Source organism: Carcharodon carcharias, chromosome 12 (genome assembly GCF_017639515.1).
Source record: "Carcharodon carcharias isolate sCarCar2 chromosome 12, sCarCar2.pri, whole genome shotgun sequence".
Lineage (NCBI taxonomy): Eukaryota > Metazoa > Chordata > Chondrichthyes > Lamniformes > Lamnidae > Carcharodon > Carcharodon carcharias.
The window spans coordinates 144325779-144345266 of record NC_054478.1 but is presented as its reverse complement, the minus strand read 5'-3'; the positions used below and the strand labels follow the sequence as shown (position 1 = coordinate 144345266).

At 48.2% G+C, this 19488-nt stretch overlaps 1 protein-coding gene across 1 annotated transcript in view; it reads left to right on the top strand.

The window, feature by feature from the left end:
* Positions 1 to 3279: 3279 nt before the first annotated feature.
* The window catches only part of mpp4b (membrane palmitoylated protein 4b), a 50331-nt gene continuing 34122 nt past the window's right edge, over positions 3280 to 19488 (top strand). The window contains exons 1-8 of the mRNA XM_041200292.1: positions 3280 to 3352; positions 5053 to 5174; positions 6711 to 6788; positions 7625 to 7705; positions 10573 to 10704; positions 11823 to 11904; positions 14742 to 14827; positions 18077 to 18151. Coding sequence (XP_041056226.1) covers positions 3280 to 3352; positions 5053 to 5174; positions 6711 to 6788; positions 7625 to 7705; positions 10573 to 10704; positions 11823 to 11904; positions 14742 to 14827; positions 18077 to 18151 — 729 coding nt within the window. The remainder of the gene's footprint in view (positions 3353 to 5052; positions 5175 to 6710; positions 6789 to 7624; positions 7706 to 10572; positions 10705 to 11822; positions 11905 to 14741; positions 14828 to 18076; positions 18152 to 19488) is intronic.

Below are 19488 nucleotides of genomic sequence, written 5' to 3'. Positions count from 1 at the left end.
ACTGTCCCCACCAAACACTCCCAGTTACAGCACAGGTTGAATGTTGTATAGCAATGGTGTGTCTCAAACCTCAGCCATGGGGGTGTGTTCCATACTGCTTTATATACTTCTAGTATTTATACTGAGCCTGCCGGCCTTTCTTGTACACTGGGTGGACTCTGTTTAAAGTCGTGATGACTTACTGGCGTCTAGTGCAGGACGTGTATTTGAGAAAGGATTGCCGAGGATCCTGAGAGCATTAAGGGATTATTGTGCCCCCGCAGTAACTGGCAGCTGTGGTGAAAGCAGTGCGCAGGAACCTGCGAGAGAGCAACAGCAGGCATGGAGTGCTTCATACCCCAGTGCTGATTCAACCAGGTTCACCGAACTCAGGGCTTCTCAATGGTAAGCAGACGCTAACTTTTGGTGGTATGTGCAAACTGATAAGTGGAGAGTGCGGGCAGGGAGGATCACAATAATCTGCGTCTGGCTAAGCATCGGTTTGTCTCAATATCAGTGTCGCTGTAGTTTTCCCACTTTGCGCACAATTTAAGTGGTAGCAGTTTAACAGGAGAGCGTCAACAGATCTGGAAGCTGGATGGGAAACTCTATCAACAAGTGGCTCTTTCTCTGTTCTCTCATGGCTGAACTGATCTCAGTTAGCCCAGGCTGGGACTCCTGCTTCTTTGGAAATGTAGGGATCATGGGCTTCAAAGCGGGCGTTAGAGAGAGGCTTGGAGTCGGACTGACACTGAGTCGTTCTGATTCGATTTCACTCTCATGGCAAATGACGAAAGACCCAGCCACTATCAGCTGTGTTGCTACAGTCGACAATTATCGCTGCCTCATAGCCCATCCGTCTAAAGCCCGACTTGTTTCGGGTGTATAACTCATTTTCCTTCTCATTTTCTGGTATGGAATGACTTCCGTCAATGGAAATTCACACCTTCGGTAAAAGATAGGGAGAGGGAGAGAGAGAGAGATGGGGAGATTGAAAAGGAGAACTCTCTAAAGGAACAGAGTGCAAGCTGTGGTGGCAAAAGCAAGGGTATCTACGTAGAAAATAGGAGCAAGAGTAGGTGCTCTGCAATTCAATATGATCACGGCTGATCCTCTACCTCGACACTATAGCTTTTACGCTCCCCATAGCCCTTGACACGCTTAGAGCCCAAAAATCTATTTATTTCCTTCTTAAATATATTCAGCAACTTGTCCTCTGTGCTAGAGAATTCCACAGGCCCACCACCCTTTGAGCTTTTTATTCATTCGTCCGCAGGATGTGGGCCTCGCTGGCTGGGTCAGCATTTATTGCCCATCCTTAATTGCCCTTGTTCAGAGGGTACTCTTAAAGAGTCAACCACATTTGCTGTGGGGTCTGGAGTCATGTGTAGGCCAGACCGGGTAAGGACAGCAGATTTCCCCTCCCTAAGGAGGCATGAGTGAACCAGATGGGGTCTTTACAACGATCGGCAATGGTTTCGTGGTTGTAATCATGCTTTTAGTTCCGGGTTTTTGTTGAATTTAAACCCGGGTCCCCAGAGCATTACCCTGAGTCTCTGGAATACTGGTTCAGTGATAATACCACCAATCCACCACCTCCCCAAACTGAAGAAGTGCCTCCTCATCTCAGTCCAAAATGGTCTAACCTGTATCCTGAGATTGTGAACTCCCCCGCCCCACCCTGTATCTACATGCAAGGTGGAAACACACCGCAGTACAATCATGCAAAATGTCTCAAATTTCCTCTGTCACTCTACCACATACTCCTACTCTCTGTCGTAATGCTCCATCCCATCTAGCCCAGCACTTTTATCTCCAGGTTTTTAAACTGAATTCAATTTTTCAGAAAGCCATAACAAGATTTGAACTTGTGTACTGGTTCGGTAACATAATAACCTACACTAACATAACGTCTAGATGGGAAGGTCTTGCTCCCGGCCTCAAGTCCTTTGTTCATCTCGCACTGTTTGCTGAGGCTCTCAGGAAATCACCGAACGACCTTAAAGCTCGTCGGGATTAGTTCATCGATTAGGGCCCTGTGAGGTTGAGTTGATTAACTGATGTGAAGCTGAGGCTGTGTCAGGATTAATTACTCAAAGGATTAGAACAGATCCACTGGCCAGCAGAGCCTGTACATGGTTGCTATGGCAGCTGGATTTCACCAACCTGATTGGCCGGTGTTGGTCATAAGGGATTGCCCCCTCTGGTGTCACCGAATCGACTACCAAAGGGTCAACCCTCCCTCAAGAATGTGCACTGGGCCGACCCATCCCTCCCCTCATAGTACATTCATGGAGCCCAATCCTAACTCACCCTGTGATTGTTGACTGCTCCGTGGATCTCTGGGCCTCCCTTGAGAACCTGACTGGCTTTGGGATGAAGGGCCTTGTTGGTGTGGTATGAGGAATATATGCCCCAGGTTATATCCCCAGGATTGCATTCCACGAGGGAAAATGTCCTCTCTGCATCCACCCTGTCAAGTCCCTTCAGGATCTTATATGTTTCAATAAGGTCACCTCTCATTCTTCTAAACTCTAATGAGCATGGGCCCAAATTACTTGACCTTCCCTCATGAAACGACCCCTTCAATTCCAGGAATCAGCCGAGCGAACCTTTTCTGAACTGCTTCCAATGTAAGTATATCCCTCCTTAAGTAAGAAGAGCAAAACTGTGCACAGTGCTCCAGGTGCGGTCTCACCAATGCTCTGTAGGTTTGTAGCAAGACTTCCCTACTTTAATACACCATCCTTCTTGCAATAAAGGACAATCTGTTTGCCTTCCAGGTTACTTGCTGTACCTTTGAGCTGTGCTTTACACAGTGAGTTGTTGGAGTTTGGAATGGTTTACCTCAGGGAGAGGTTGGGACAGAGACTTGTTTCTTTTAAGGGAATATTGACAAAAAATTGAAGTGAGAGGACACAGGATTAATTTTGGATTTTTCTCGGAAGCTAGCATTGACATGACGGGCTGAATGATCTCGTTAGATTAGGTGCTGTGAGTTTGGGTCTATAGTTTAGCTGAAATAGCCCCATTGTGAAACTACAATTGGTCTCAGTCTCTCGAACAAAGTGGAGGGGGTTGGGAATGTTCAGTGAGGGATTCTGCCTCTTATGCACTCAAACTGGAAAGCTGAGACATGAGAATGAGGAGAGATGAGTGGAAAATTGGCAATCGACACTAAAAGATTAAAAATGGGGAAGAGCTGAAAGTGAATTAGTTAAACTGTGGTGTGAGGGTATGGTTAAAATGTAGCCAAATCCAGATTTCCAGAATCAGTTTTGTTTCTTGATTCTAGAGGTGATGCATCGACAATGCCAATGGTTGGTGCTGCTCCTCGCTGCTTGTTTGAACAAGGCGACTGAACATCTGGCTGGTAGGATGCGCATTGCTGACCTTCCAGGACCTTCCCCACATATCCTAGAAGTTGCATAGACAGAAATCAACAATCCTCTATGATCTGGAAGTGGCTGAAGTCACTTGATCTTGTTGTTTTCTTTGCAGCCGCTGGTTCTCCTTCCGATCTCTGCAACATTAGAGTGAGGAATAGTCCCAGAGTGAGGAATAGTCCCAGAGTGAGAAACAGTTCCAGAGTGATGAGCAGTTCCAGAGTGAGGAACCATGCCAGAATGAGAAACAGTTCCAAGCGAGAAACAGTTCCAGAGTGAGAAACAGTTCCAGAGTGAGAAACAGTTCCAGAGTGATGAGCAGTTCCGGAGTGAGGAACCATGCCAGAATGACAAACAGTTCCAAGCAAGAAACAGTTCCAGAGTGAGAAACAGTTCCAGAGTGAGGAACAGTTCCAGAGTGAGGAATAGTTCCAGAGGAACAGCTCCAGAGTGATGAGCAGTTCCAGAGTGAGGAATCATGCCAGAATGAGAAACAGTTCCAAGCGAGAAACAGTTCCAGAGTGAGAAACCGTTCCAGTGTGAGGAAAAATTCCAGAGTGAGGAACAGCTCCAGAGTGAGGAGCAGCTCCAGAGTGAGGAACAGTTCCAGAGTGATGAGCAGTTCCAGAGTGAGGGACAGTTCTAGAGTGATGAGCAGTTCCAGAGTGAAGAACAGTTCCAGAGTGAGGAACAGTTCCAGAGTGAGAAACAGTTCCAGAGTGAGGAACAGTTCCAGAGTGATGAGCAGTTCAAGAGTGAGGAACCATGCCAGAATGAGAAACAGTTCCAAGTGAGAAACAGTTCCAAAGTGAGGAAAAGTTCCAGAGTGAGGAACAGCTCCAGAGTGAGGAACAGTTCCAGAGTGAGGAACAGCTCCAGAGTGAGGAACAGCTCCAGAGTGAGGAACAATTCCAGAATGAGGAACAGCTCCAGAGTGAGGAACAATTCCAGAATGAGTGGTGATCCCATTGAAACATATAACATTCTTAGTGGGTTTGACAGGGTAGGCGCTGAGAAGCTGCTCCCTCCGGCTGGAGAGTCTAGAACAAGGGGTCATGGTCTCAGGACAAGGGATCAGCCATTTTGGACTGAGATGAAGAGATATTTCTCTGGGTATTGGGAATTTTGTATTCCAGAATGCTGTGGATACACACTCGTGGAGCATATTCAAGACAGGAATCGATAGGTTTTTGGATACTAAAGAATCAAGGAATTTGGAGATAGTGCGGGACTGATGTAGAGGATCAGTCATGATCTTACTGAATGGTGGAGCAGGCTCAAAGGGCTTTCTCCTGCTCTACCGCAGCCTCTGGATTAGACATTACCACTATGTGACCAGCTTCCCCAGTGTAACAAACAGTGAGGGGGATAGTGACAGGCTTCAAGAGGACCCATTTATTCTGATTTATTCTGATCTTGTGCTCTCACAGTGTTGATAAGAAGCTCCCTAATGTGGCAGGAACCAATTGCAGCCAGTCCTTCATCACTTTCAGGGGGTGGGGGTCAGTCAGTCTCCCGCCGGAGTTACAGTGGGAGGCCCTCTGTATAAAGGGTCATTCTCATTCACTGGCAGCCGCAAAGGACAAGAGAAACATCGAATCAAAGCGATAAAGCATAATAGTTAAAACAATGGCAAATTGGGTCATCCAATGTCCCGTGCAGTGAACCTCAACCTGTTTCCTTTCAGATCCTTCTCCACTCCTGAAAACAGAAGCTGCGAAACGAATCCTATCTCTGTACAGTAACAGTAGCGTAATGGATGCCTTGCACGGATTGCTAAACACACAATGGCTGCAGTCACTGCTGAAGGTAAAAAGCACATTGAGAAACCATAGCGTTGGAAAAACTCTTTTGGGATTCCCCACTTACACTGTGGCCCTACTCCCCCAGTAGCCAATGGAGATGGGTGACGTAGTGGTAATGTCACTGGGCTACTTATCTAGAGGCCCAGACTAATGCTTTGGGGACGTGGATTCAAATCCCACCATGGCACCTGGTAGAATTTAAATTCAATGAATAAAATCTGGTGTTGAAAGCTAGTAATGGTGACGATGATTCTATCATCAATTGTCATTAAAAAAAAACCCACCTGGGTCACTGATGTCCTTTAGGGAAGGAAATCTGCTGTCCCTACCTGGTCTGGCCTACATGTGACTCCAGACCCGCAGCCATGTGGCCGACTCTTAATTGCCCTCTGAAATGGCCTAGCCAGTCCAGGAGGCAATTAGGGATGGGCAACAAATGCTGGCCTTGCCAGTGATGCCCACAGTAAAGAATAAATTTGTTTTTAAAAAGTGAGCAGCCCCATTGCAGAGTTAATGATAATCTTTTAAATCAACTCTTGATAATCTTTTAAAGCAGAGTTAATGATGCTGCCCTTACCTGATCCAATGGACAATTTAATCACGCAACCATAAAACATGCTGTTGTTTTGAATCTTTACTTTTGTTCCCACTCTCATTTTGGATATTAGCAAATTTAGTTACCGAGAGAGGAAAAAAAAAGGCCGGGGAAGCAATATCTCAGAAAGTATATTTTTAAGCAACATCTGGGACCCCAAACTGGGCAATCTCAGTAATCTTCCTTGACTTTTCACAACAAAATTGGCTAAGAGGTAGAACACAGCGAGAGTGACGAATGGCTGTTTTTCAGTCTTGACGGAGGTAGATAGAGGAGTTCCCCAAGGTTCGATGCAATGACCATTGCTCTACTTGAGATACATAAATGATGTGGTATAAGGTACAGTTTCAATATTTGTGGAATGTGGGTGTCGTTGGCAAGGTCAACATTTGTTGCCCATCCCTAATTGCCCTAGAACTGAGTGGCTTGCTTAAGGGTCAACCACATTGCCGTGGGTCTACAGTCAAAATGTAGGCCAGACCGGGTAAGGAAGGGCATGAGTGAACCAGGTGGGTTTTTACAACACTTGTCAATATTTTCATGGTCGCTATCATATTCCAGATGTTATTAATTAAAATTAAACTCCACCAGCTGCCGTGGTGGGATTTGAACCCATACCCCCAAAGAGCCTCAAACTTCTAGATTGTTAGTCCAGTGGCATTACCATTGCACCACCATCAACCCCAGTGCAACAAGCAGTGAGAATGAGAGTAATAGACTTCAAGAGGACCCAGGCCGGCTGGTGGAGCAGACACATGGCAGATGCAGCCAATGCAGAAAAGTGAGAGGTGATTATATTTGGGTAGGCAGATCAGGGAGAGACAACAGAGCACCCGCTAAATGGTACAATTTTACAAGAGTTACATGAAAGACAATCGTGGGGCTCCTTGTGCACAATTCTTTGAAACCCCTTGGATATTTACTGGTTTCTGCTTGTTTTACCAGGTCTATGAGAGTCTGCATCAGTACCTGAGGAGAAGGCCACCACCAGTCGTGCTCCAGTCATCTGTACTTTGCCGAGAGGTGAGGAGAAGCTTTCTTACTTTGTGAAAAGGCCTGGATTCAAAGGTCTTCATCCCATCGAACACATCCTGTCCAACAAAGGATAGGCCATGATTTTCCCACAATGGAGCCACTACCAGATATTACTGAATAATATTTTCAGGAGAGAACATTTGGGGCAGTCATACATAGCTGGCCACATGTGGCATGTGTGCAGATCTGTGTGTGAGTGTGTGTATGTGTGTGTGTGTTTTCAGGTCAGTTTGTATGGATAAGTCAGTGTGTGTGTGCATTGTGTGTTTAACACACAGGTGTGTGTGTGTGTATGTGTGGTTACGCACATTTGTGTGCGTGTGTGTGTATGCAGATGTGTATGCGTAGATAGGTGTGTGTGTGGTGTGTGTGTGTACATACCAGTCTGCATGCATGCATGATATATATATGTATATACATATATACACACATGGGTCTGGGTTTGTGTATGTGTGTGTATGTGTGTGTTTGTGTGTGTGTGTGTGTGTGTGCGTGTGTATGTTGTGTGTACTAGCTTGCATGCATGCATGATATATATGTGTATATACATATATACACACATGGGTCTGGGTTTGTGTGTGTGTGTGCGTTGTGTGTACTAGTTTGCATGCATGCATGATATATATATGTATATACGGGTCTGAGTGTATGTGTGTGTGTGTGTGTGTGTGTGTGTATGGATGTGTGGGTGTGTGTGTGTGTCATTGTCTGTGTGTGGTTGTCCAGGTCTGTGTATGTTTGAACAGGTTTGCGTGCCCAGCTCTGTGTGTGTATCTATTTGGGTCTCTACATGTATCAGTGAGTGTCAACGTTCACCTTTACAGGTGACAGAGTTGCTTCGAGGAACTTCTCGTTCTATGGACTTCCGAGAACTACACTGGCTCCTTGGAAAACCTGATTTCCAGGTAGGAATTTTTTGGTATTAATTTGTTGTTTCTGAATTATTTATTATTCAAACAGTTTGGATCAACTGTAATGTTTACTGTCTTTCATGTTGCATAAGTTATTAATTATTCATACTTACAAAAATTCACTTTCACACTCAAGTGCACTCTCAAACAAGCTCCCATTCTTAGAATTACAACAGGCCCTTGGGTCCAACCAGTCTCTGCTGATGTTGTATTTTTGACCGTACTTCTTAGTGTCTATCTCATTCTGATGGCCTCTAGTTTAATTCTTGCCCGCAAGAGGAAACACTCTCTCTGAGCTGGATGTTCGTCAAGGAGATAGGCATCAGGAGCCTGGAATTTTTCTGACCCTGCGATCCTGCCTGCGCCTGGCTTATTTTCGATGACCGGGAGGTGGACACGGACTGGAGTTGGGCATGCTGCCTCTGGGGGCAGCATCAAGGCAGATTCGAAGGCCTGATGTCATTTACTGGGACGTCAGCCCAGTTGTAATCGTAGAACCATAGAAAAGTTACGGCACAGAAAGAGGCCATTCAGCCCATCATCTCTGCGCCATTTTAATCCCACCTTCCTGCACCTGGTCCGCAGCCTTGCAGGTTACAGTGCTTTAGGTGCAGATCCAGCCCTCACCCTCACCCACCTCCCATGTCCCCTCCATGACCCCATGCCCCCTCCCTGTCCTCACCCCCCTTCCATACTCCTTCCATTAACCCATGACCGCCATGTTTCCTCCATGCCCACTCTTCCAGTATGCTCAATGCACAGAACCAACGAGCATTGGCAAGTTTGGCAAGTCTCTGAAATACTCTTGAAACTGAACAACACAATCAAACACATTTTGAAAATGTCCTTTGTAAAAAAACTGCTCATTTTACAACCTCTTAAAAGTGCTAACCACGTACAGCCATTCATGGTATCAGTGGCAAAACACTTTAATCCACTTCACACCTCTTAATCATGTGCAAATAAACACACAGACAAAGAAAGGTCAGGTTGTTACAAGGTTAATAAAGATATCAATTAAACAAAGCTAGCACTCCTCCCCTGCAAGCTGTGTCAACGTTGCCTACAGAGGTGAGCCCATTAGCCATTCTCGCAGATTAACTATCTGGCAAATTTATCAACAGAAGCTGTTTTTTCCAGATGGCCTCATTATGAATGCTTGGCTGATCTTTTTTTTCCAATGTCTGTGTGTTTATTTGAAGAGGATTAAGAAGTGTGAAGTGGATTGTAGGTTTCCTCAATGGGACTTTTACCGCCTATGATTGATTGTCAGGTTTGTGAGAAGGTAAGGGGGGACGTGCTTTTCAAAGGGAATGTTGAATGGATGCCTTTTTTTTCAAAATTCATGACTAAACCATTGCCATTCATCCTCATGAGGGACCCTGTTGAAAAAAAGATTCATAGCTATCAGGAGCAGGTCGACATATACAAGGGCACTTAACGTACACACAAGCTGCCGTGAACCACGTCTACCAACAAAACAAGCCAAGCTGCATCAAAATTGTGATGGGGGTGGGGAGGGGGAGGTGCTGTTTGAAATGCCCACCCATGCAATGGAGTGGGCAAAGGAGGGAGTGCGACGTGTGGGCTCGCTACCTGCTTCCTTATCCCACTCCGGCAAAAGTAGCCAGAAACAGGTCAGGGGTCAGGGGTCCTGGAATCGGATCCTGCCCACCATTTTTAAAGGCCTCCCTGGCTCAGTCTGACTCCATGAAAACCTTGGCCTCTGCACCCATTCTATCAAAGCCTTCCATAAGTTTAATGGTCTTCACCAGGTTGCCTGTCAGCCTTCTCCTTTCAAGAGAAAAGAGCCTCAACTATTCATTCATCCCCGATAGGTGTAAACTCGTAGCTCTGGTATCACAGGGAGATGGTGGTGTAGCAGTAATTTCACTAGTCTAGTAATCGAGGGGCCCAGGTTAATACTCTGGGGACGCAAAGGTTCAAATTCCCATCTTGGCAGCTCAAGCAATTTAAACTCACTTAATTAAATTAAATCTGGATTGCTGTAAAAACCTATCTGGTTCTCGAATACCCTTTAGGGAAGGAAACCTGCCACCCTTACCTGGTCCGGCCAGGTAAATTTGACTCCAGTCCCACACCGACCTGGGTGGACATTGAACCCGACTCTGAAGTGGTCCATTCTCTTTGCCCGCGCACTCCATTTCTGATTCCCCAAGCTGCCAAGAGGATGGGTTTATCCTGGATTGTCATCAGCCAGGAATGAGGGATGAGGCAGCAGAGGGGGATAGACGCCACAGCCCAAACTTATATGTTCTTTTGGTTGTTAAGGGTCTCTGTCAATGGAATCTCAGCAGTTGCACAGAGCTGACTTTGAACCAAAAGGTGATAGGTCAGTGCCTAAGCCTCGTTGGCAAGGGACCTTGTTGAAATAAAGATTATCACACAATACAGTCAAGGATACATGTGTACACGTACAAGAGCATTACACTAACAGGCACGCAAGGACATTATATAACAGCTGCAAGGACTCATGTTGATGTAAACAAGGACATGTGTACATGCACATGAGCACCAGGCTGTGAATGTGTACAGAAACATAAATGAACGAATATGGACATGTATTCAGAATCATGTATAATCACACTAATCTAGATGTATAATCAGACAAAAACATGTATCTACGCACATTCCATATACTGGTACATGTATAAATGCACAGAATACATGTGTTGTTTACACAAGAGGGTGTGCACACGCACGAGGCCATGTCTGAAGGTGCGTGTGCTCTCACACAGCTCACGTACCACCTGAAGCGGTTAAGTGGATTCAACACCAAATCATCGCCGCCTCCATTTCCCTGCAAGAGTTTAACAGCTGATGGTTTGATTGGTTAACAGGCCCTGCTCTCTGCCCATGACACTGTGGCTCAGAAAGACTTCAATCCCCTCTTGCCTCCACTGCCAGATAACATCCCTGAAGATGAGGAAGCCTTGAGGATAGTGTGCCTGGTGAAAAACAAGCACCCTTTGGTAAGGCCAGGTGATGTAAGGGAGATACAGGACTGTACCTAAGTTCATTTACTGTTCTGTATCCACAAGGTGTTAAAAAAAAATACTTAAATTCAATACCTTAACTTCTCTTATCCTCTCACTCAGTGCTTCTCTCTCTCTCAGTCGCTGCATTAATTACGTGTGTGTGATGGTTACATGTATGTGTTAGTCATGTGTGTGGGTTAGTCACATTATATGTGTATTTCACATGTGTGGGCTAGTCATGTGTGGGTTAGTCACATGTGTGGGTTAGTCACGTGTGGGTTAGTCATGTGTGTGGGTTAGTCACGTGTGGGTTAGTCACATGTGTGGGCTAGTCACATGTGTGGGCTAGTCACGTGTGGGTTAGTCACATGTGTGGGTTAGTCACATGTGTGGGCTAGTCACATGTGTGGGCTAGTCACGTGTGGGTTAGTCACATGTGGGTTAGTCACATGTATGGGCTAGTCACGTGTGGGTTAGTCACATGTGTGGGCTAGTCACATGTGTGGGCTAGTCACGTGTGGGTTAGTCACATGTGGGTTAGTCACATGTATGGGCTAGTCACGTGTGGGTTAGTCACATGTGGGTTAGTCACATGTATGGGCTAGTCACGTGTGGGTTAGTCACATGTGGGTTAGTCACATGTATGGGCTAGTCACGTGTGGGTTAGTCACATGTGTGGGCTAGTCACATGTGTGGGCTAGTCACACGTGCGGGTTAGTTAGATGTGTGGGTTGGTTTCAATTTTGGGCTAGTCACATGATCGTATTAGTCACATGTATGTGTTAAGTCAGATGTGTGGGTTTGTCACATGTTTGGATTGGTGACGTGATTGGATTGGTTAACCTTAGGGCAGCCAGCTGTCCAGGACACAGGTTCAGAGACAGAGTTACGAACAATCTGATCTATCCGGGCCCAGGTTGTTCCCCACTTCAGAGAGAGCAAGAGGGAGAGTAGGCCTGAGCCTCAGGCATTCGCCTGCCTATCATCTCACTGGGGCCAAAGGGAATTGGCAAGATCTTCGGCAAAGCACGGTGCTAACTGGCTCCGGTGAGACTGGGAGAGATCCGGGACAGGCCCCAAAACTCTGACCTCCCTTGTTTCCCTGAACACAGGGCGCCACTATTAAACGCCATGAAGTGACCGGATCCATCGTGATAGCTCGAGTGATCCGAGGTGGCCTCGCCGATCGCAGCGGTGAGTAAACGCTGAGGACTCGTGCGTGGTAGCGGAGTGGGGGGAGGTTGGGGGGGGTTGGTGTGTGGGGTAACTGTTCGGGAGTGCACGGGCAGTGCAGAGGCTTGACAACCGCCCGCGTCCTTCAGTGAGTGAAGGCCCTCGCCAAGCTCAGAATATCGTCCCTCACGGGAATAAATAAGATCCTGAGGGGATCCGACAGGGCAAATGCTGAGAGGGTGATTCCCCTTGCACGGGGGTCTAGAATTAGGGGACGGGTCCCCCATTTACGACGGAGATGAGGAGAAGCTTTCTTCTCTCAGAGGGTCGTTAGTCTGTGGAATTCTCTTCCCCAGAAGAGCAGTGGAGGCTTGAATTCATTCAAGGCTGAGTCAGAGGGATTTTTGACCGAGAAGGGAATCAAGGGGTAATGGGGGCAGACAGGGAAGCCCAGTTTAAGGCCACAATCAGAGCAGCCGCGATCTTCTCAAATAGCAGAGCAGGCTCGAGGGGCTGAATGGCCTACCCCGGCTCCTGATTCTTGACGTCTCTATCGGTCTTTGTGGGTTTAACTGAAGCCGACATTGAGCGAGTGCTGGGGATTCCCACCCCAGCAACGCAGGAGCCAGAATATTAACTCGGAACGGGGTTCGGATGGGCAGAGGGTGTTGAATGTCAAATGCTCCCCGCTTCAGCGCATGCTGCCTATCAGCTACACCTCCACCCACCCCCCCCCCCGCCGCCGCCCCCCGATACAAGGATGGGTTGGGAGTGGTGGAACCAGCAGCTGCCCCATCGGGGGGGTGGGGGGGTCGAGAGGCGGTCAGTAAGAAGGTATGTCGTGGGGAGTGGGTATGCGTTGAACTCACAGGAGGGAACAGGGAGTGGCGACGGAGAGACTGGGGAGGGGGAGGCCTCATCTTCCTTTGAGGCCTGGAGGAGCACTACTGACACCTCCTGTTCCCACATTAATGCTTCATCAAACCATCAGAAGGTCAGAAATGGGGGTGTTCGCTGAGGATTGCAGTGCCCAGCACCATTTGTAACCCCTCAGGTAATGATGCAGCCTGTGTCCATAAGCAGCAAGACCTGGATAATATCCAGGCTTGGGCTGAGAAGTGACAAGTAACATCCACGCCGCACAATTGCCAGGCAATGGGCATCTCCAACAAGAGAGAATCTAACCATCGCCCCTTGACATTCAATGCCATTACCATCCCCCACTATCAACATCCTTAGGGTTACTATTGACCAGAGTGAGGAGAGAGTGGCTGCCCTTGACATCATGGCAACATTCGACCAAGTGTGCCATCAAGGAGCCCTGGCTCCTTGGGAATCAGGGGGAAAATTCTCCACTGGTTGGAGTCTTACCTAGAACAAAGGAAGATAGTGCGGGCTGTGGGGTGAGGTGTGAGCTGTGGTGTGAGGTGTGAGCTGTGGTGTGAGATGTGAGCTGTGGTGTGAGATGTGAGCTGTGGTGTGAGGTGTGAGCTGTGGTGTGAGATGTGGTGTGTGGTGTGAGGTGTGAGCTGTGGTGTGAGGTGTGAGCTGTGGTGTGAGGTGTGAGGTGTGAGCTGTGGTGTGAGGTGTGAGCTGTGGTGTGAGGTGTGAGCTGTGGTGTGAGGTGAGGTGTGAGGTGTGAGCTGTGGTGTGAGGTGTGAGCTGTGGTGTGAGGTGAGGTGTGAGGTGTGAGCTGTGGTGTGAGGTGTGAGGTGTGAGCTGTGGTGTGAGGTGTGAGCTGTGGTGTGAGGTGTGAGCTGTGGTGTGAGGTGAGGTGTGAGGTGTGAGCTGTGGTGTGAGGTGTGAGCTGTGGTGTGAGGTGAGGTGTGAGGTGTGAGCTGTGGTGTGAGGTGTGAGCTGTGGTGTGAGGTGTGAGCTGTGGTGCGAGGTGAGGTGTGAGGTGTGAGCTGTGGTGTGAGGTGTGAGCTGTGGTGTGAGGTGAGGTGTGAGGTGTGAGCTGTGGTGTGAGGTGTGAGGTGTGAGGTGTGATCTGTGGTGTGAGGTGTGAGCTGTGGTGTGAGGTGTGAGCTGTGGTGTGAGGTGAGGTGTGAGGTGTGAGGTGTGGTGTGAGGTGTGAGCTGTGGTGTGAGGTGTGGGCTGTGGGGTGAGGTGTGAGCTGTGGTGTGAGGTGAGGTGTGAGGTGTGAGCTGTGGTGTGAGCTGTGGTGTGGGCTGTGGTGTGAGGTGTGGGCTGTGGTGTGAGGTGTGAGCTGTGGTGTGAGGTGTAGTGTGAGGTGTGAGCTGTGGTGTGAGGTGTGAGGTGTGGTGTGAGGTGTGAGCTGTGGTGTGAGGTGTGAGGTGTGAGGTGTGATCTGTGGTGTGAGGTGTGAGCTGTGGTGTGAGGTGTGAGCTGTGGTGTGAGGTGAGGTGTGAGGTGTGAGCTGTGGTGTGAGGTGTGAGCTGTGGGGTGAGGTGTGAGCTGTGGGGTGAGGTGTGAGCTGTGGTGTGAGGTGAGGTGTGAGGTGTGAGCTGTGGTGTGAGCTGTGGTGTGGGCTGTGGTGTGAGGTGTGGGCTGTGGTGTGAGGTGTGAGCTGTGGTGTGAGGTGTGGTGTGAGGTGTGAGCTGTGGTGTGAGGTGTGAGCTGTGGTGTGAGGTGTGAGGTGTGGTGTGAAGTGTGAGGTGTGGTGTGAGGTGTGAGGTGTGGGCTGTGGTGTGAGGTGTGGGCTGTGGTGTGAGGTGTGAGCTGTGGTGTGAGGTGTGAGCTGTGGTGTGAGGTGTGAGCTGTGGTGTGAGGTGCGGGTTGTGGTGTGAAGTGCAAGCTCTGGTGTGGGTTGTGATGTTGGCTGTAGTCCCTTGGTACAGTGCTAATAAACTCAGTCCACCGCCACACACTGATAGCCTTTCCCGGTCTGTTTTTAGGGTTGCTGTTTGCTGGGGATCAGCTGGTCGAAGTTAACGGGATACCTGTCGCTGGGCTGAAGCCTGAACAGATCATCCAGCTCCTGGTAACATCTTCATGCCAGTGAAACAGCCACTTCCTCTCCATGTTCATGGCTTTCCTTACTGCTCTCAGTATTACACCCTCTCCAAAAACCACTGCCTGGCCTTCTGCAGCACTGACTGCCCATCAGTAATTCACCCAGACCTTCAGCATCCACATCTAGCACTAGTCCGTGAGGCTGTATTTCTGACCATAATGACCCCATCGACCCTCCCCTCAGCCAGGAGTCACTGGAGGGTGACCCTGAGGCCAGTTGGCTCACCTGAGCCCCGCCCTGGCGGAGCAGATAGCTCATCACAGCACACTACTCCATACAACCTGGTCTCTGTGACTCAATAACCCACTGCCCTGAAAATTTACCTAACTGGGCTTAATTTTAACTCCCTGCACCCACTAGGCAGAACTAGGGCCAGGGACAGGCCGTTAAAAGGGAGCAGGGAGCTTATGCTCTGTTCCCAACCCGATCTGGGTCAACTGCACCAATGCCCAAGCCGACAAAGACCTCTCCCATCATGTAGAGCAGGTTCCCATGATGTCATCAGGGCCCAATCTATGAATTCAACCGGATGGATTAGTTAGGGAACGTTGGTAGTTTCCCTGCCAAGCCAAATTAGTCAGGAACAGCATCGAGGGGAGGCCCAACAAGGGGAGGTTTCTGTGTGGGTCAGGAGCAGCATGAGTTGGGGGGTCCTCAACCCAAGTGTCTGCCAATAGCCATAGAGTCATAATGACACAGAAGGATGCTATTTGGCCTACTAATTTCATGCTAACTCTCGGTAGACCAATCTAATTAGTCCCATTCCCCCGCTCTATCCCTGTAGCCCCGCAAGTTTATTTCCCTCAAGTTCCCCATCCAGTTTCCTTTTGAAATCACTCATTGTCTCCGCTTCCACCTCGGGGGCAGTGAGTTCCAGATCATTACCATTCACTGTGTAAAAATGCTCTTCCCCAAGTACCCCCCCAACCCCGCATCTCTTGTCCAAGACGTTAAACCTGTGTTCCCCCCCCCCTAGTCCTAGTACCATCAGCCAATGGGAACAGCTTCCCTTGTCTACCTAAACCTCTTATAATCACCTCTATAAAATCTCCCCTCAGCATCCCTTGCTCCAACGAGGACAACCCCAGCTTCTCCCAACCTAATCCGGTAACTAAAATCCCTCATTCCTGGAACCGTTCTGCTAATTCTCAAGGACCCTCACATCTTTCCTAAAATGTGGTGACCAGAGTTGGACACAATACTCCAGTCAGAATCTAAACAGAGGTCTGTGCAGGTCCAGCATAACTTCCCTGCTTTTATACTCAATGCCTCCATTTATGAAGCCCAAGATCCCATAAGCTTTGCTTACAGCTCTCTCAATATGTGCTGCCACCCTCAAAGATCTATGCACATGAAACCCCTGGTTCCTCTTTCCATGCAAACTCTTTAGGCCTTTGTTATTGAGTCTATATTGTCTCTCCCTATTCCTTCTGCCAAAATGCATCACTTCACACGTCCCTGTATTAAAATACCCCTGGCACTTGTCTGCCTATTCTGCTAGCCTATTTATATTCTTGGCTTCAGGTGGAACTATACCCCAGTGAGAGTCAGCACCTTCAGGAGAGGAGGGGACTTGTACCCCAGTGAGAGTCAGCACCTTCAGGAGAGGAGGGGACCCCATACCCCAGTGAGAGTCAGCACCTTCAGGGGAGGAGGGGACTTGTATCCCAATGAGAGTCAGACCTTCAGGAGAGGAGGGGACCTGTACCCCAGTGAGAGTCAGCACCTTCAGGAGAGGAGGGGGACCTGTACCCCAGTGAGAGTCAGCACCTTCAGGAGAGGAGGGGGACCTGTACCTCAGTGAGAGTCAGCACCTTCAGAAGAGGAGGGAGTCCTGTACCCCAGTGAGAGTCAGCACCTTCAGGAGAGGAGGGGGACCTGTACCCCAGTGAGTGTCAGCACCTTCAGGAGAGGAGGGGGACCTGTACCCCAGTGAGAGTCAGCACCTTCAGGAGAGGAGGGGGACCCTTTACCCCAGTGAGTGTCAGCACCTTCAGGAGAGGAGGGGGACCTGTACCCCAGTGAGAGTCAGCACCTTCAGGAGAGGAGGGAGTCCTGTACCCCAGTGAGAGTCAGCACCTTCAGGAGAGGAGGGGGACCTGTACCCCAGTGAGAGTCAGCACCTTCAGGAGAGGAGGGGGACCTGTACCCCAGTGAGAGTCAGCACCTTCAGGAGAGGAGGGGGACCCCATACCCCAGTGAGAGTCATCACCTTCAGGAGAGGAGGGGGGCCCCTACAACAGTGAGAGTCAGAATCTTTGGGGTGACAGAGGGTGTAAGAGGATCCTGGTTTTGTTTTGAGGCAGTGTCCTATCGACTGCACAGAATGGCACTGCAGACACAGAGCCTGGACTGGTGTTAAATCGAGCGGGCCCTCTTCAGATACCAATTCCTGATCTTAATCTCTTGAGTAGATGATCAAGGCACCGGGAGGAAGAAAGTAGGTTCCTTTTTAAAAATATATACAGATATCATTGGGACTCGCTCTGCAAATTAAGATGAAGACTGGAGACCAGTGATAGTTTCAGACCTCCCCATCTGGCTTAACCTGCCTGGAGTCAGATTGTGAGTAATAACGTTATAACCAAGCTACAGTAATACAGTGGGACCTGGACAGAAAGAAAGGCTTGTATTTATATAGTGCCTATCACATCCACTGGACCTTCCAGAGCACATTGCAAACTATTAAGTACCTCTTAAAGCATAGTCGCTGTTGCAATGTAGGAAACATAACAGGCAATTTGCGCACAGCAAGCTCCCACAAACAGCAATTTGATAATGACCAGGTAATCTATTCTGTGAGGTTGATTAGGGGGTAAATATTGACCAATTCACAGGGGTTAACTCTGTTGCGAAACAGGATCTTTTACATCCAGCTGAAAGAGCAGTTGGGGGTTTAACATTTCAGCCAAAGGACAGCACCTCCTGCAGTGCAGCAGTCCCTCAGTAGTGCACTGGAGTGTCAGCCAATACTTTTGTGCTTAGGTTCCTGGAGTGGGATTCGAACCCACAACCTTCTGACTCAGTGGCGAGAGTGCTACCCACGAACCCTCAGCTGACAGCATCGTTTAATGGGCAGACAGGAGGCAGATAAGAGATGGACAGAAGTCTCCCCCCCACCAAAACTTTACTGAGAAATCGTTTTGCTCCTATTCTATATTATTTGTGCTATGTATTCGATAAAAGTGACAACTAATCCATTGTCTATTTGAACAGGCCAAGTCCGAGGCCAGCGTCATGTTCAAGCTCATTCCAGTGTCACACCGGCCAGCAGGCTCCTCTCAAAACATGGTAAGGCCTGTATCATACTGATTGCCCCTCAGAGACGGGTTTATTTTATACAGAAACTTACTCAGCGTTGAGCTGGGATTTACATCATCCTTGACCCTATCTCCTGAATCTATAGCTGTCTTCTTTCTGCCTTCCCCTCTAACCCAGCACCCCACACAGTCCCTTCCCAGCTTCTTACACCACTCCAATATCTAACCCATCTCCATCCAGATCACTTTCACTGCCCAAACTCTCTGTCACTTCTTTCTGCACATATTTCTCACTCTCCTATATCGTATGCCCTCGCTACCCCTCTCTGGCACTGTCGCAAGCAGAGAGAGAAGCGTCCTCCATTGGGTATCTTACTCTTCCATCTCCACTTGCGCTAAAGTGAGTTTGAAGTGATAACTGATCATGGGGCCACTAGTAAGCCTGTTTAACAATCCTCATAGCAAACCATCGACTTGTGAGAGGAAACACCCGCCATTCTTAAACAACTTTAAGTCAAAAGGGAATGAGACTGTTATCTGAAAAGGATGAACGTGCAGGGTTACAGGGAGAAGGCAAGAGAATGGCACTAAGGGAATTGACCATTTGGAGAGCTAGTTCAGACATGAAGGGCCAAATGGCCTCCTTCTGTGCTGGAGCATTTCTGTGATCTCCCTGTCCCATCGTTATTCTCATTCTCACTCTCGTTATCGCCCAGTTTCATCACTCTCCGGTGGGATGTTGCAGAATAAACTACAGTAGCAGAGTTTCAGATGATCTGGATGTTGGTGGATAGACGCTGTGGGGAACTGGAAGTTAATGTAGATCAGCCTGGGCAGGTATGGGTGAATGGGACCTAGTGTGGGTCATTATATGAGCAGCAGCGTTTTGGATTAACTGGCGTTTACAGAGGGTAGAGAATGAGAGACCAGCCAAGAGAGCATTGGAATATGTCAGGAAGATGTAATAATTGTCATGACATTTTTGGAATTTATTGTAAAATAGAGTAATAGTGGGATGTGTCTATGTGTCTCTATGTGTTTGTGTGAGTGGGTGAGACTTAATTGAATTAGAGGCAGCTAGTCTGGGTGCTTTGATGTAAGAAGAGAAGTTAGGTTTGAAATGTTAATTAGGTAAACATGGGGAAGTTTAGAAACATAGGTGTCAAGGGAACATTTGCATTTTTAAATAAACCAGGCTAGATTGTTTCCAAAGGAGGAGTGAAGTGTGTCACCTAGCCGGGTGAAATTTAGAAACCATGTGTTTATTTTTCCCAAAGATTACTGGTAAAACCTAGTGCTATGAGAGGCTTTTATTATCAGGGAGATAAAGTCCAAAGACATAGTGAAACAATTAGTATTTGCATTCAA